General features: G+C 42.8%; 1 protein-coding gene across 2 annotated transcripts in view; it reads left to right on the top strand.

The window, feature by feature from the left end:
* The window catches only part of Syn3 (synapsin III), a 374,313-nt gene that overhangs the window by 50,906 nt on the left and 309,813 nt on the right, over window positions 1-13,594 (top strand). For both annotated transcript variants that reach the window (XM_076853264.2, XM_076853263.2), the window contains exon 3: window positions 10,476-10,567. In XM_076853264.2, the coding sequence (XP_076709379.1) occupies window positions 10,476-10,567 (92 nt within the window). The remainder of the gene's footprint in view (window positions 1-10,475; window positions 10,568-13,594) is intronic.

Here is a 13,594-nt window from a genome sequence, read left to right as displayed (position 1 = left end):
GCCAACTGTAGGCCACAGGCCGCTTACCAAGTGTTTGCCAGCAATGATGCCGGCAGGCGGAAGAGGCAGAGTGCGGAAGGAGGGGCAGGACCCCTGGGCCTCACTGATGGATGCCACAAACTCGTGTGCACAAGACACGGAGAAGGTGAAAAAACAAAGTCACTGCGGGCCACAGGCACAGTCCTGGGCCATCAAGCAGTCCTTTAGCTGATGCATTAAAATGAATGTCACCAAAAAAAGAGAAAAAAAAAAAAAAACGGCAGCCCCTTGGCACAGTGGGAAGGGCGTTGTTGACCTGGGTCTGGGTCCCAGTTGACGTGGTTACCCAGGTGGAACTTGGGGCGAGGTCCGTCCTGTGCCTTTCTGAGTCTCATCTCTGACATCCGCAAAACTGTCACTGGTTCATTCGATGATATTTGCCCAGTGTCTGCTGCACCTGAGGCACTGGGTTAGGAGCTAGGAAGGGCAGTGAACCAAACAGCTGAGATCTCTGCCCCTGCAGAGCTTCCATCCTGCTGAGAGATGGACAGCTAAAGGTTCAATTGAGACCCATGAAAGTGTTTACCTCAGATGGAGGTATGTGTTGCTGGAGAATGCTCCAACAAGATAATGGGGTGTGGAGTTCTGTGGTGCTTTGCAGGGAAGGCACCTCTGGGGGCGCTGTTGAGCAGGGCGTGATTGGCTCTAGGAAGCCAGTGCTCTGATGGCTCCCAGAGACAGGAGGCTGGAGCTTGCTCTGTGTGTGGGAAGGGGGCCAGCCCAGCGGTGGCTGGAGAGTCAGAACGGGGAGTACCAGGATGGTGGCAGGCGATGTCATCAGAAACTAAATCATGTGGGATCTCCTGAGCCACACAGGGCTTGGGGTTTTCTATATTTAGCACTTAAAAAAAAATTATTGCTGCTATTATTTATCTTTTTGATGAGTCTCCTTGGCTATGACAGAACTTAGGCAGCAGGAAAGATCATAGTTCATGCAGAACACTGCTTTTCTTAAAAGGAATTTCCTACACAGTTTCATTCCCAAGAGTAAATATATCAATCTGTTAGGGATTAGGGAGGAATCTTGATGATAACTTCCTAGAGGATCCAGGAATGCCCGAATCCCCCCCTAACGTCACCACCACTCCAGGCCGTTAAGGTCGTTGGAAACAGAGGAGCAGCAAATAAGAGTCAAATCCGACCCAGTGTCAGCTGGGGGGTCACCACCCCCAGTGTGAGGTCCGCTGGGTACGGCATGGCTGGCGGACGCCCCTGGTTAGGCTTTATGCTAAGCACTGAGACCCCTGAGTCCCCCTGAAGGCACCTCTCCTTGGGGATGTTCCTGACTAGACAGGAGGCTGAGGTTATAGTCCCAGGGCCCAGTCAGCAATATGATGCGAGGAGAAGTAGAACATTCAGGCCTCCTGGGAATTGGAAACTCATGGGAATCCGAGTTTGCTGCCTACTCACAGATCAGAACAGAGAGCTGCAGGAGGAAGGGTCCTGGGGTTAGCATCTCTCAGGAGCCGTAAAGCAGAAGAGGGAACGTTAGCCCAAGCACCCCCAGGGCCACAGACGCTTGACTGCAGAATGTAGAACCCGCAATGACCCCAGCCACTAGCAAGAGCAGCCTCACAGTGCCCTGGACAGTAGATGAGCAGTTGCTCTTCAGAAGAGGTCATGAGAAAGGTTGTCCAGGAGGACCAGGGATCAGGAGACACTGTGGCCTCAGGAGAGGTCCCCGGAGGGGCTGGGACCTTCTCCAACAAACTTATTATCTGCCTCTGCCTGTCTGTCTGCCTGTCTCTGTTTTTTTCTGTCTGTCCTGCAAAATCTATGAACGCACAGGGCCAGGTGCAAGGACATATTCTGAGGGTTTAAGGGCGCAGTCTGCACCAGATATGTCTTTGCTGACTGACAGGAATTCCCAGGATCTTATCAGTCACCCTTGGATTGCAGAACAATCTGTCGGCCAGCATCTTGCCTTTCTCAGAACCTCTGGACAACATCCCTTTGTGTCAAAATCCTCCCTCGGCCAGCCTTCACGGTCAAGGCTGATGGCTGTTACCTTCACGTTCCCACACATTCTTGGTTTCTGGTGTACATTCCAGGCAGTCATCCCATTCCAAGTCCCGATTTCAGATTCTTTCCCATTGATCCGCTGGCCTAATAGGATCCTTCAAGTTGTTATCATAAGGATGATTGCAGTCACCAATTTCCAGGCTGTCGTCAGCATTATTATCATCACAGATGCAATCATCGGGAACGAGACATGCATACCCCATACTTTCAGTAATAGTATCTGCTTGGCATTATGTACTTGCCAGGTGCCAGCGTTCACGGGAACGTAGCCAGACTCTACAGGAAATAGACTGCATTCCCTCTGTGCATGTGCACGCAGGGCCACACGTGTGTGTTCTTGGGATCGGAACTGTGCTCGGTTATAGGCCAGAGCCTCTGTTTCCTTCTGATCTAGGGGGCTAGAGAAGAGGCTTTCTTAGTGGATATGATTCTAACCATATCTGTCCCCTACCACAGAGCTTGGAACTTAGAAAGGGCTGCATATATGTTTACTCTTAAAAACCAAATCACCACCCTCTGCAGCCTTTTCTGTTTCCCTCTCCACCTGAAAGACATCTACTCTAATCTCTGGAATCTGTGGAAATGTTACCCAACAGGGACTTTGCTGATGTGATTACAGTTATGGACTTTCAAATAAGAAAGTGTCCTGGAGCCTCCAATTAGGCCCAGTCCAAGCACAAGCCCTTATAACAGAGGAGTTTCTCTAGCGGGAGCTGGAGATGGGGCCGAATGGGAAGTCAGGAGAATTCTCAACTTGAGAAGGACTCCATGGGCCATTGCTGGGTGGCACAAGATGGAGAGTGTGACGTGACAGGGCCACAAGCAGCACAGGGACCGAGGGAGCAGGGAGCTCAGTCCCAGGATTGCAAAGAACTGAATTCTGCCAAGGACTTAAATGAACTTCTTTCTCGAGCTCCCAATAAGAGCCCCAGTAGCCAACACTGTGATTTTGACCTTGTGAAACAGACCAGGGAAACCAGACATGCTAACCTAGGCTTCTGACATACAGAGCAGTGCAGAATAAATAGGTGTTGTTTGCAATTGTTGAATTTGTGGTAGTTTGTTACAGGTGCCACGGGAGACTAATGTGCTATAGGACGAGAAAAAAATCTAGGCACCAGGGACAAAATATAAATCCCAATGGCACATACCAAGTGACCTACTTTCTCCAGCCACACCTAACTGCCTAGAGTTATTGCCAAGTACAGTCATTCTTTCAAGTTATCCATCAAATGGATCGATCCACTGATGAGGTCACAGATCTCACAATTCGGTCATTTTACCTCTGATCATTCCTGCATGGTCTCTCTCACATATGAGCTTTCAGGGGACACTTCCTATCCAAACCATAACACCATTCAACTGCAAAATATAAAAATGGTATTCTATTCAATAAGTGTTCTTTGCACACCTACTTCATGCCCGGAGCTGGGTACAAACAGTAAACACTTTCCATATAGATATACCTTCTTGCTTAGCATTCCTTTCCCACGAGGTGGCTGTGATGATTCTGTAGTTGGTGACAACTGGAAGACTCTGGTGGAGAAAGATACTATGCAAAAACGAAAGGAACCAGAGAGGTCATTGACTCCAGTGATTTCAGCTCCTTCATTTTAAAGGTGGAAAATACTAAAGTGGAAAGACAGAGTGAGAAGTTTGCTTAAAGTCAATGTCAGATTCAAGATTTAGATCCCTGGTGCCCAGAGTTCAAGGCCAATCTCTTTGCACTGTTCCTTCCTTCCTTTATGCACATGTCTAATCATGGTTCAAAACAAACAGGGAGACTCAGGTAGTCCAGTACTGACAGTTACTCTTGGGGTCAGTGTGGAAATCCTTCCCCAGCTGGTTTTAACAAGATAAGTAAACATGCCAAGACCTGAGCCCTGTACGCAGCCCATAGATGGACTCAAGAAATCACACCTCCCTGTCTCCAATCGTGTTTTCAGGTGGTACGCTACAGATGGATCACAGGGCAATTCTCCCTCCTAACACAGAATCTTGACAATCAAAATTAAATATCCATTATCTTTATTTTGCAAAGCCATATATTATGGTGTGGGGTCTTTTTAGGTTAAAAATAAAGAAAACAAATTCTTTTAAATCTGTTCAATAACAACAAATGGCCCCAAATAATGCAAAATTAGATAGTGGGCTCAGTTTTTAATAAAGTGGAAAATAAAGTAAGTAACATAATAAAGTTTAGAACTGTCCAGAAACTTGGAAGTTCATTTATAAAGCAAAGGGAGCTTTTCAGGGGCCCATGAGCACAGCAATGGAGGGGCGCCATTGGCACCTTGACCTGGTACAGGTGAAGACCCACAGCAATAGAGGTGCTGGCTCCTCCCCATGGTGACCTCCCAACAGGCAGGTCACACGGGCCACCTGCTGAGAAGGGTCTCCACTGTCGGCAGAGCTGAGGAGGATGAGCCTTTGATATATATTCTTTAACTTTTAAGAGAGATGGAAATTTCCTCCGAGAGCTCTTTGAGAGGCCTGGCCTTCTGTGGTGGGCTTGGTGCAAAGCAGAGGACAGTGAGCACATCGATCCCATCAATCCCGTCGCTAAGAGGACGTTGGTCAGTTCATTCAGGACAGAGCCCTCCAGTCGTCTGGTGGCCCAGGGTCTGTGTGTGTTCTGGAGGTGTGGGTGGGAAGACTTGCAAAAATCCGACCCACGGGCTGAGGGGACAAAGAGCATCATCCTACCGTGACTTGGTCTTGTCGTCCCTGGGCCTATGTGGGCTGCTTTTCTTTTTAGAACATTATACCACCCGATGTCAAGACCCACAGGCTGCTACAGCAACGAGTCAGTGTGAAACGGGTCAAGAGCAGAGATGGAGCAGGAGAACACAAGAGGGAATTTAGAAGCAAGACTGACAAAATGAAGTGACCTGGTGTTTGGCCAAGTCACTTATGCAATTCTATTGAGAAAGAGTGGTCATTTTAATAAATGGTGCCAAAATATTTGTATAATCATAGAGACGAATTGAGCCTTGAGTCTGACCTCACCTAATATATAAAAATTTAATTCTAGATGGATTATAGGCTTAATACCCCATACTTTCAGTAATGGTATCTGCTTGGCATTCCGTACAATAAAGTATATTATGTAACAATAAAGTATCTAGCAAGAAACAGTGAAAAGTGTCTACATGGTCTTGGAATAGGCAAAAATTTAGGATGAATGAAATCTAAAAGCTAACTGTAAATAATATTAAATAATCTCACTTTGTACATTCATATGAAATATTTCTGTTGTGTGTGTGTGTATATATGTATGTACATTCTACATTAGAAAATTAAGAAAGTAAGAAGATAAGCCATAGAAGAAAATATTTGCAAGTAAATACATTCAACAAAAACATATGTCTAGAATATGTTTTAACATACTTCTTTCAAAGTAATAAGTAAGATAAACACAAACCAAAACACAAACATGAACAGGTACTTCTCCAAAGAGGTTATCTGAGCTTCTAATTAGCACATGAAAAAGTGTTCAGCATTAATGATAATTAGAGAAATGGAAGCAAACTAAAACCACAATGAACTACCACTACAAATCCACAAATATAGTTAAGATTAAAAATAGGCACCAAGTGTTGAATAGAAGAACATGGAACAATTCTAACTCTCATATTGCTGTGGGTATCTAAAATTACTAAGCCTCATTGGAAATTTATTCATAAGTATTTGCTAAAGCTAAATATATGCCTACCCTATGACCCAGAAATTCTACTCCTGGGTAAATATGTATTCCAAGGAAATATATATATATCTCCAAGGAAATTAAGTGTATATTTCCACGAAAAGAATGTACTGAGTGTGCATTACAGGTTTTTACTAATAGCCAGTGGCTAGAAATCATCCAAGTGTCCATCAACAGCAGAATGGATAAATGTATTATTGTACATTCAGACAGTGATGCATTACATGGCGAAAACAATGAATGACTCCTGCTCCCTGCAACAGCAAGGATGAATCTCACAGACATAATGTGAGTGACAGAAAACCAATACCAAGGTGTACATACTGTGAGATGCCATTTACACAACAAGAACACTGATCTATGGAGATGAAGACATTATGTGGCAGCATCATGGTGTAGGGCTTGAAAGTAGCTAGGATAAGGATGAGGGCACATTCACAGCTTCTGGAAAAATTCCATATCTTGATCTGGGTATTGATGATACAATGTAAATAAAATCCATACAGCTGTATGATGGTGTATGATAGTAATGTGTGCACTTGATTATATTTCTAAATCTATACTCTATCTCTTTTTAAGGCATTGTTCTAGGCTTTGCAGTATACATATTGAATTTATCACATCTACCTCCAAGACGTATTATATCACTTCATTTTCCATTCCCATTGTCATCCTTAGTGTCCTTGCCATGTTTTTCTTTTATATATGTTGTAAATTCCCATAATTCAGTGCTATGTTTTGCTTTAAACAGTTAACTATCATTTACAGAGATTTTTAAAGCTAAAATGATATTTATTTACTCACTTATTTATCACACCCAAAACCCTTCTTTTGTTCATCAGTACAGATCTTCATATATTATTATCATTCTGCCTGAAGAACTAACTTCCTTTCACATTTCTGAGCCTTTCAATAAATTCTCTCAACTTTTGTTTGCCTTAAAATGTTTTATTGTGACTTCACTATCAACAGATAGTTTTTAGGTTGATGGTTGTTTTCTTTCTTTCTATATTTTAAAGAAATTATTCCACTTTCTCCTAACTTGGTATTTTTCTGGCAAAATATTAGCTGTCATTCTTATCTTATGTTCTTTTTTTATATAAAGTGTATCCTCACCCCTGAACTGTTTTGTGGATTTTCTTCTCACCACTGCTTTTTAGTATGTTTATTATGTGTATCGATAGGATTCTTTCGAGGATTGGCTTATTTCACTAATGTTCATGCTAAGTGAAATAAGCCAATCCTCAAAAAAATAAAGGCCAGATGTTTTCTCTGATATCCTGATGCTAACTCACAAGAGGAGGAGGGAGGAGGGAACAACAGAAGTACTTTGGATTAGACAAAGAGGAATGAGGGGAAGGGATGGGGGTATGGGAATAGGAAAGACAGGAGAATGAATCAGACATCACTATCCCATGTGCATATATGGTCACATGACCAGCGTAATTCTACATCATGTGCAAACAGAAGAATGAGAAGTTGTACTCCATATATGCATGATATGTCGAAATACATTCTACTATCATGTGTACCTAATAAGTACAAATAAAAATATTTAAAGAAAGATTTATTGAACATCTTGGGGGTGTGGATTCTTTCAGCTTTCATCAAATTTGGAAAAAGTAGGCCATTTAAAAAAATTTATCTTCCTCTTCTATTGGAAAATGAATTACTCATACATTAGATTGTTTGATATTATATAGCTCAACAGAGGTTCTGTTCACTTTTTTGATTTTTTTTTGTTTCTGTTCTTCATTTTGGATAATTTTTATTGCTTTCTCTCCAAGCTCACAACATTTTCTTCTGTAGTGTCTAAATGGTTGTTAATCCCCTTACTGCTTTTTTTCTATTTCAGATGTTATAGTTTTTATCTCTGGAAATTTCATTTTCCTTCTTTTATGTTTTTCCTTTCTCTCTTCATCATATTATGCTTCTCTCCACAATCTTGTGGATGTAAAACATATTAACAATGGTTGTTTTAACTTCTTCTTTTATTTTATAGTTTTTAGAGTTTTGTATTTATTTTGTTTAAATTGTTCATCAATTATTTTTGATGCTATGACAAATGAAATTGTTAATGTCATTTATATTTGTTCACTGCAAGTATACAAAAATATTTGATTTTTGCTTATATCTTATACCTTGCAGAACTTGTTAGTTCTTATAGTTTTTTAGAGGATTATTCTTATAGTTTTTTAGAGGATTATTATCATTTGACAGTAGTCTTACCACCTCTTTTTAGATCTGGATGCCTTTGATTTTATCTTTTTGCCTGATTGTCCAGCCTAGACTCTCAATATAATGTTGAACAAAAATAGAGATTTTAGCCATCCTTGTCTCATTCCTCATTTTTAAGTCTCTAGCTTCGCAAAGTCTACCCAGAGTCGACCCTGCATTCGGGCGGCAAGACAGCCCCTGGGTCTGCACCGTGGTTGGGCAGGAGATTCTACTCCCCACGATTCTGATGAACTTCCTTTCCTCATGGTGACCAGCTCCCCTGTTTTGCAGGCTTCTTCTAACTTCTCTTCTCTGCCACCCACAAGCAACAACTTTTCTTCACCCTTCTTGGTCCTCTTGCCAGGGAACTATCTCGAGCATCATGGGGCTGAATTTGCAAAGCACCAGACGTAATGACCAGGTCACTGGTTACCACCCTGAACTCTTTTCTTTTCACCTTGCCACAGCATGATGAGATTATTAGAGCGAGGGACATAAGTGTTCCAGATTTCCTTCAGTGCCCTGGTGGAGAGCGCTAGGTCTTTGGTCATAATTCCTGTTAAATGATTCCATTTAAATCACTATGAAAATCATATTTACCTTCAATGCAAACTTATCTTTCCTCTTTAAATGGATTATTTCTAGGTCTCTAAAATTTCCAGTTATGATCTACCCAGTGCCCCATTCAGCTGAACAGCTGGGTATGCAGTGTAAAGCACAGTATCAACAGGCTCTGCAGTGTAGTGAGACCCTGAATCAAAATAAAAAATACAAAAGGGCTCCGGATGTGGCTCCATGGTTAAGTGCTACTGCGTTCAGTGCCTGGTACCCCCGACCCACCCCACACCCCCCAAAACCTCACAGGCTCTGAAGCCAGACTGCCTGGGATTGAATAGCCACTCCTGCTCCCTAGTGTGTGACATTGTAGAAGTTACTGATGTCTCTCTGCCTTGGTTTTCTCATCTTGAAAAATGAGGATTCAATGAATTCGTGCATGTGAACGTCGAGGCCAGCACAGGATTCATATGTGGGAGTGGTTTTGTGTAGTCACTAAGTCCAAACCTGCTTTTGGCACCACTGTGCATAAGTCTGGGGAGATGCCCTTTAGATGATGTCCTTATTGGCTGACTTGTCACCTCCCAAGACTCACATACAGTACCTCTGAGTGTGACCTTATTTAGAGATGGGCCTTTTAAAGAGGCAATCAAGTCCAGGCGAGATCATTAAGGTGAGAGTGTACCTGTGTGACTGACCTCCTTAAAGGTGGCTTTGGACGTAAGGACATGCATAGGGAAGATGACATGAAGAGACAAAGGGGAAAGATGGTTCTCTTACAAGCCAAGGAAAGAGGTCTGGCTTAGATCCTTCCTTCACAAGCCTCAGAAGAAACCAACCCTACCAGCACCTTGACTTTGAACTTCTAGCCTTCAGACCTGTACACGATAAATCTTTGCTATTTAAGCCAACCAGTGGTGGTACTTTGTTACAGCAACCTTACAAAACATACAGATGATCGTCACAATGAATCTCCATCTCAGGGGCATATGTTGTGGTCAGAGGAATAGATTCCATGGGATTCTAACTGAGAGCAACAGATGCTCAGTAATGTTTGCTCAAACAAATAAGTACGCAGAAGGATGGAACTGCAAATCCAGAGGCAAGACCATCGCTGGTCCATGAATGTCAACAGGATTCCCCATCTCTTTCCGCTGTGTCTTTCTCCCTATCTTGGTGACAGTGATCTCTCTCTCGATCTCTCTCTCCTTCCACACTCCACTGTGGTTTCCTATTGTTCTCCGTTCGCAGCCAGCAGGAAACATGGTCTTAAATAGCACCCAGGTTTGTACATTAAAGAGACAACCACCTAGAAAGAACCTGTGTGGAGCACTCAGCACTTTCGAGTTCTCAGGGAGGACAATCTTATTCCTCCACCCTGGGTCCAATGCCCACCCACCCACTATGGCCAAAATGGCAGCATGTCAGTGCACAGGCACAGAGCCATGTGGGTGGAGGTGAGAGGGTCATTACCAAAATAGGGACAGCAGGCAAATAACTTGAGAAGGTTCTGTGACCAGAGATACGTTATCATGGATCTGTAACCCAGCACCCCTGTGCAGCATGAGCCAGAAGAAGTCCAGCAAAAACTGGCCCATTGCAGCATTTGGTCATTTTCTGGTCCCAGAGCTAGAGTGGCCTCTTCTCCCGTCAAGGAGGCAGAAATGAATGGTGGTTAAAATTATGGGTCTTTGAATCAGAGGTTCACAGGTTTGGGTCCCATTCTGCCTTTGGTCCACTGTGTGATCGTGAGCGTGTCACCAGGACACTGCGGAGCTCAGCTTCCTCATCTTTCAGAAATGAAGCTCGAGGCAGCTTTGCTAAGATTGAGCTGAAGCTTAATGCACATTTCCCACCAATACCCCCCGGGCGCGTGGGAGCAGCTGCGCAGCATCGGGGACTCAGTGGGTTCTCTTCTGTTTGCTTTCTCCCTCAGGCAGAGTTCTCAGAGTTGAACCTGGCTGCCTACGTCACCGGGGGCTGCATGGTGGACATGCAAGTCGTGAGAAATGGGACCAAAGTCGTGAGGTAAGCAAGACTGAGGTCCCGTGCTCACGGGACACCTCCCATCGCCGGTCTCGTGTGGGAGGGCAACCCCTTCACTTTAAGGGTTTTGAGGATGTATTTGAGCCTGCTTCTAGCAATGCCGCAGACTGAATGTTCAGAGGATCCCCTCCAGGTCTGAACAGGACTGGCCATGATATTTTCCAGAAGTCTATTTATTCTGTGTGCCGAGACGGAGAGGAAATGAGGGAATTCTTCAGAAGCCAGAAATGACAAGGAAGTATAAATCCACAGGAGAGATGAGTACGTGTACAAATACGGTCCTCTCTAGGGAGGTCCCCAGAGAATGGTGCATACCAGGTTGTGTGGGGGCTTGAGCAGGCAAGACACAGGACCAGATCTGGGGAAGCGGGGAGGCAGGAAACACTCTGGGGGAAAGGTGGCATTTGTTTCAAGTCTCGTCAAGTGTCTCAGGCTGGGGACAGGAAATGAGGAATGCGTTCCAAGAGTAGGAAAGAGCCTCTACAAATAACCCAAAGAGTGGTGCTTGCTTGGAAAATTATGATAATTCTACATCATTTATTGAGCACCTACTGTGTGCCAAGCAAGACTTCCAATAATGGGGGGCTAGATTATTTGAACCGACTTTTCTACTGAAAACAACTTAAAACTAGTTTTCAGTAATTACAGTTTACTGCACTTCAAGGGGTTTGGCACGATAATAGGAACCACCAAAAAGAAATGATAAAATGATGGAAACCCGTGGAGATAGATGAGTTTATAAAATCAGCTGTCTTCTGAGTGTAGTTGTTAAGTCAGTCAATTTTCCAGCTGGATGTGTCAACCCAGGGAGGAAAAGGAAGACAGAAACCAACACCCAGGGCCACCCGTAGCATGGACTGTAATGACAGACCCTCCCCACAAAAAGCTAAGACCCCTAAGGACTGCATCTTCAAAGTGAACAAGGACCATAAGTAGATGAGCCCTCAAAGTAATTGTGAGTTGAATTGCAGTTTGAAGCGCCTGGACCTTCCAGAAGTGTAAAGTTGGTTCATGGTGATGGCAGACACCTAGAAGTCAAAGCAAGTCCAGGTGTGGGGAGGACACTTTCATCCTTGACTTCAAGTGATGCTTTATACAATGGTTAGCACACAGTCAAAGGTAACTAGGCACGGGTGCCATGAATTAGGAAAAATGAAACAAGGGACAATAGAAACGCAACCTCAGAGACACCAGATACTGGATTGTCAGACACAGATTAATAAAAGAAAAAAAAATAGATGATAGGTAGAAAATATCTGATCAGGCTTGAAAATACCTGCTGGAAAGAGGGAGCATTAAAGTGACCACCGGTTTAACAAGAAACAAACAGAACTTCCAGAAATGAAAAAACTATAATGACCCAAATTACTGGTGTGGTGTGTTAAACACAGCTGAAAAAAATTATCCTGAAACAGGCACAAAGAGAAAAAGATTGGAAATGCAGAAGAGATGGCGAAATCCCAGGAAAAGATAGAACAGCCGTTTAATCACAGTCTCAGAAAAAGACTAGAACAGAGGCAGCTTTCCAGGAAATGATTCTTTCAGAAAGATTCCAAACTTCCCAAGCAGAAGCTCACAGACAGTGGGAGACAAGATTGATCAGGTTCTGTTATGTGCACGTACGAAAACGGCAAAATGAATCCCATGGTTACGTATGGTTAGAATGCACCATTGACATTTTTTAAAAGAATTCTATTTTATGGTGTGTACTTTCAGAACAATAATGTAACTAACTTTGGAAAGATAGAGAAAAATACCTTAGTGGTAGCCAGAGGAAAAAATATTTCTTATATTGTAGTGACAGCTTCTGAGGGTCAGTGTGTTTAAAGAAATTAACTCGGTCCTCAGGAAAACATCTTTTATGAATAATGACAAAATACAAACATTCACAGACCAAAAGGAGACCCACGCTAGGGTCATTCTGAAGTATGTCCTTCAGGCCAAAGGAAAATGACCCTCGGGTAGCATAGAACTATAAGAGGATGTGAAGAGGTGGAAAATGTTTAAAAACCATGCTTCCAAAGGACAATAACAGGAAGATCTTATGAATCTGAGAAACATGAAAGATTAAAATACACAACACTGAGTTAATGGAGACCGGGAGGGTGGAAGGAATTCAGGTTTACTGAGACCCTTCTATTGTCAGGGAAGAATGTCACTGTGTTGATTAATAATAGGCTTTGATGCAAATTTAAAGACGCATGAGATCATTTTAGCGTAATTATTTAGAAATAGAAATAGGATGTAGTGCTTCAAAACCAACACAGAAAAATGTTACAAATATGTAATGCAATAAAAGAGAGTTGGCTTAAGCACACACTTATCAGCAGGGATGATGTTCTGAACTTCTCATCCAGCAGGACTAGTTATTAAAATGTCAGTTTTTTATATAAGCTGGTAAATAATCTCTCCTTGGGTACCTTCCACTGCCCTCACCCCACCAACAGGCATAGCCATGGAACAGCTGTGTCCCCTAATCTACCATAGTCCTGTTTCCAAATTCCATACCCTTGCTCCTTTCTTGTCCAGAACTCGTAGGGGAGCCGTGTCCTCAAAGGCAGTAGAGAACCCCAGAAAGCAAATACCTGATTCCCCAAGTTTCTTTTCGGCTTGTGAGTATCTCTGCATCTCCTGGAGTCGCCCTCTCATGGTCACTTGTGAGAACTGCAACCCCTGCCGAGGAGTAGTTAAACTATTTTGGTCACCAGTGTACATTAATAATTACATTAAATATAAATGAACTAAATGATCAAATTAAAGAATAAGGTTTCCATGGCAAATTTTTAAAATCTGACTCTATTCTATACAAGAGATTAATTTAAAACGTAAGATTACAGAAAGTTTGAAAGTTAAAGAACAGAGAAAATACATCACATAACTACTAGGCAAAAAGAAAGCTATCTAATGCAGCTACATGAATATTGGGGGAAATAGACTTCCAGGTGAAATGAATTACTAGGGGAAAGAAAGTAATATGTCATGATAAGGGGTTCATTTACCGAGAAGAAA

This window comes from Callospermophilus lateralis, chromosome 4 (genome assembly GCF_048772815.1).
Source record: "Callospermophilus lateralis isolate mCalLat2 chromosome 4, mCalLat2.hap1, whole genome shotgun sequence".
Classification (NCBI taxonomy): Eukaryota; Metazoa; Chordata; class Mammalia; order Rodentia; family Sciuridae; genus Callospermophilus; species Callospermophilus lateralis.
The sequence above is the reverse complement of the archived record's forward strand: the minus strand, read 5'-3'. Positions and strand labels throughout refer to the sequence as shown.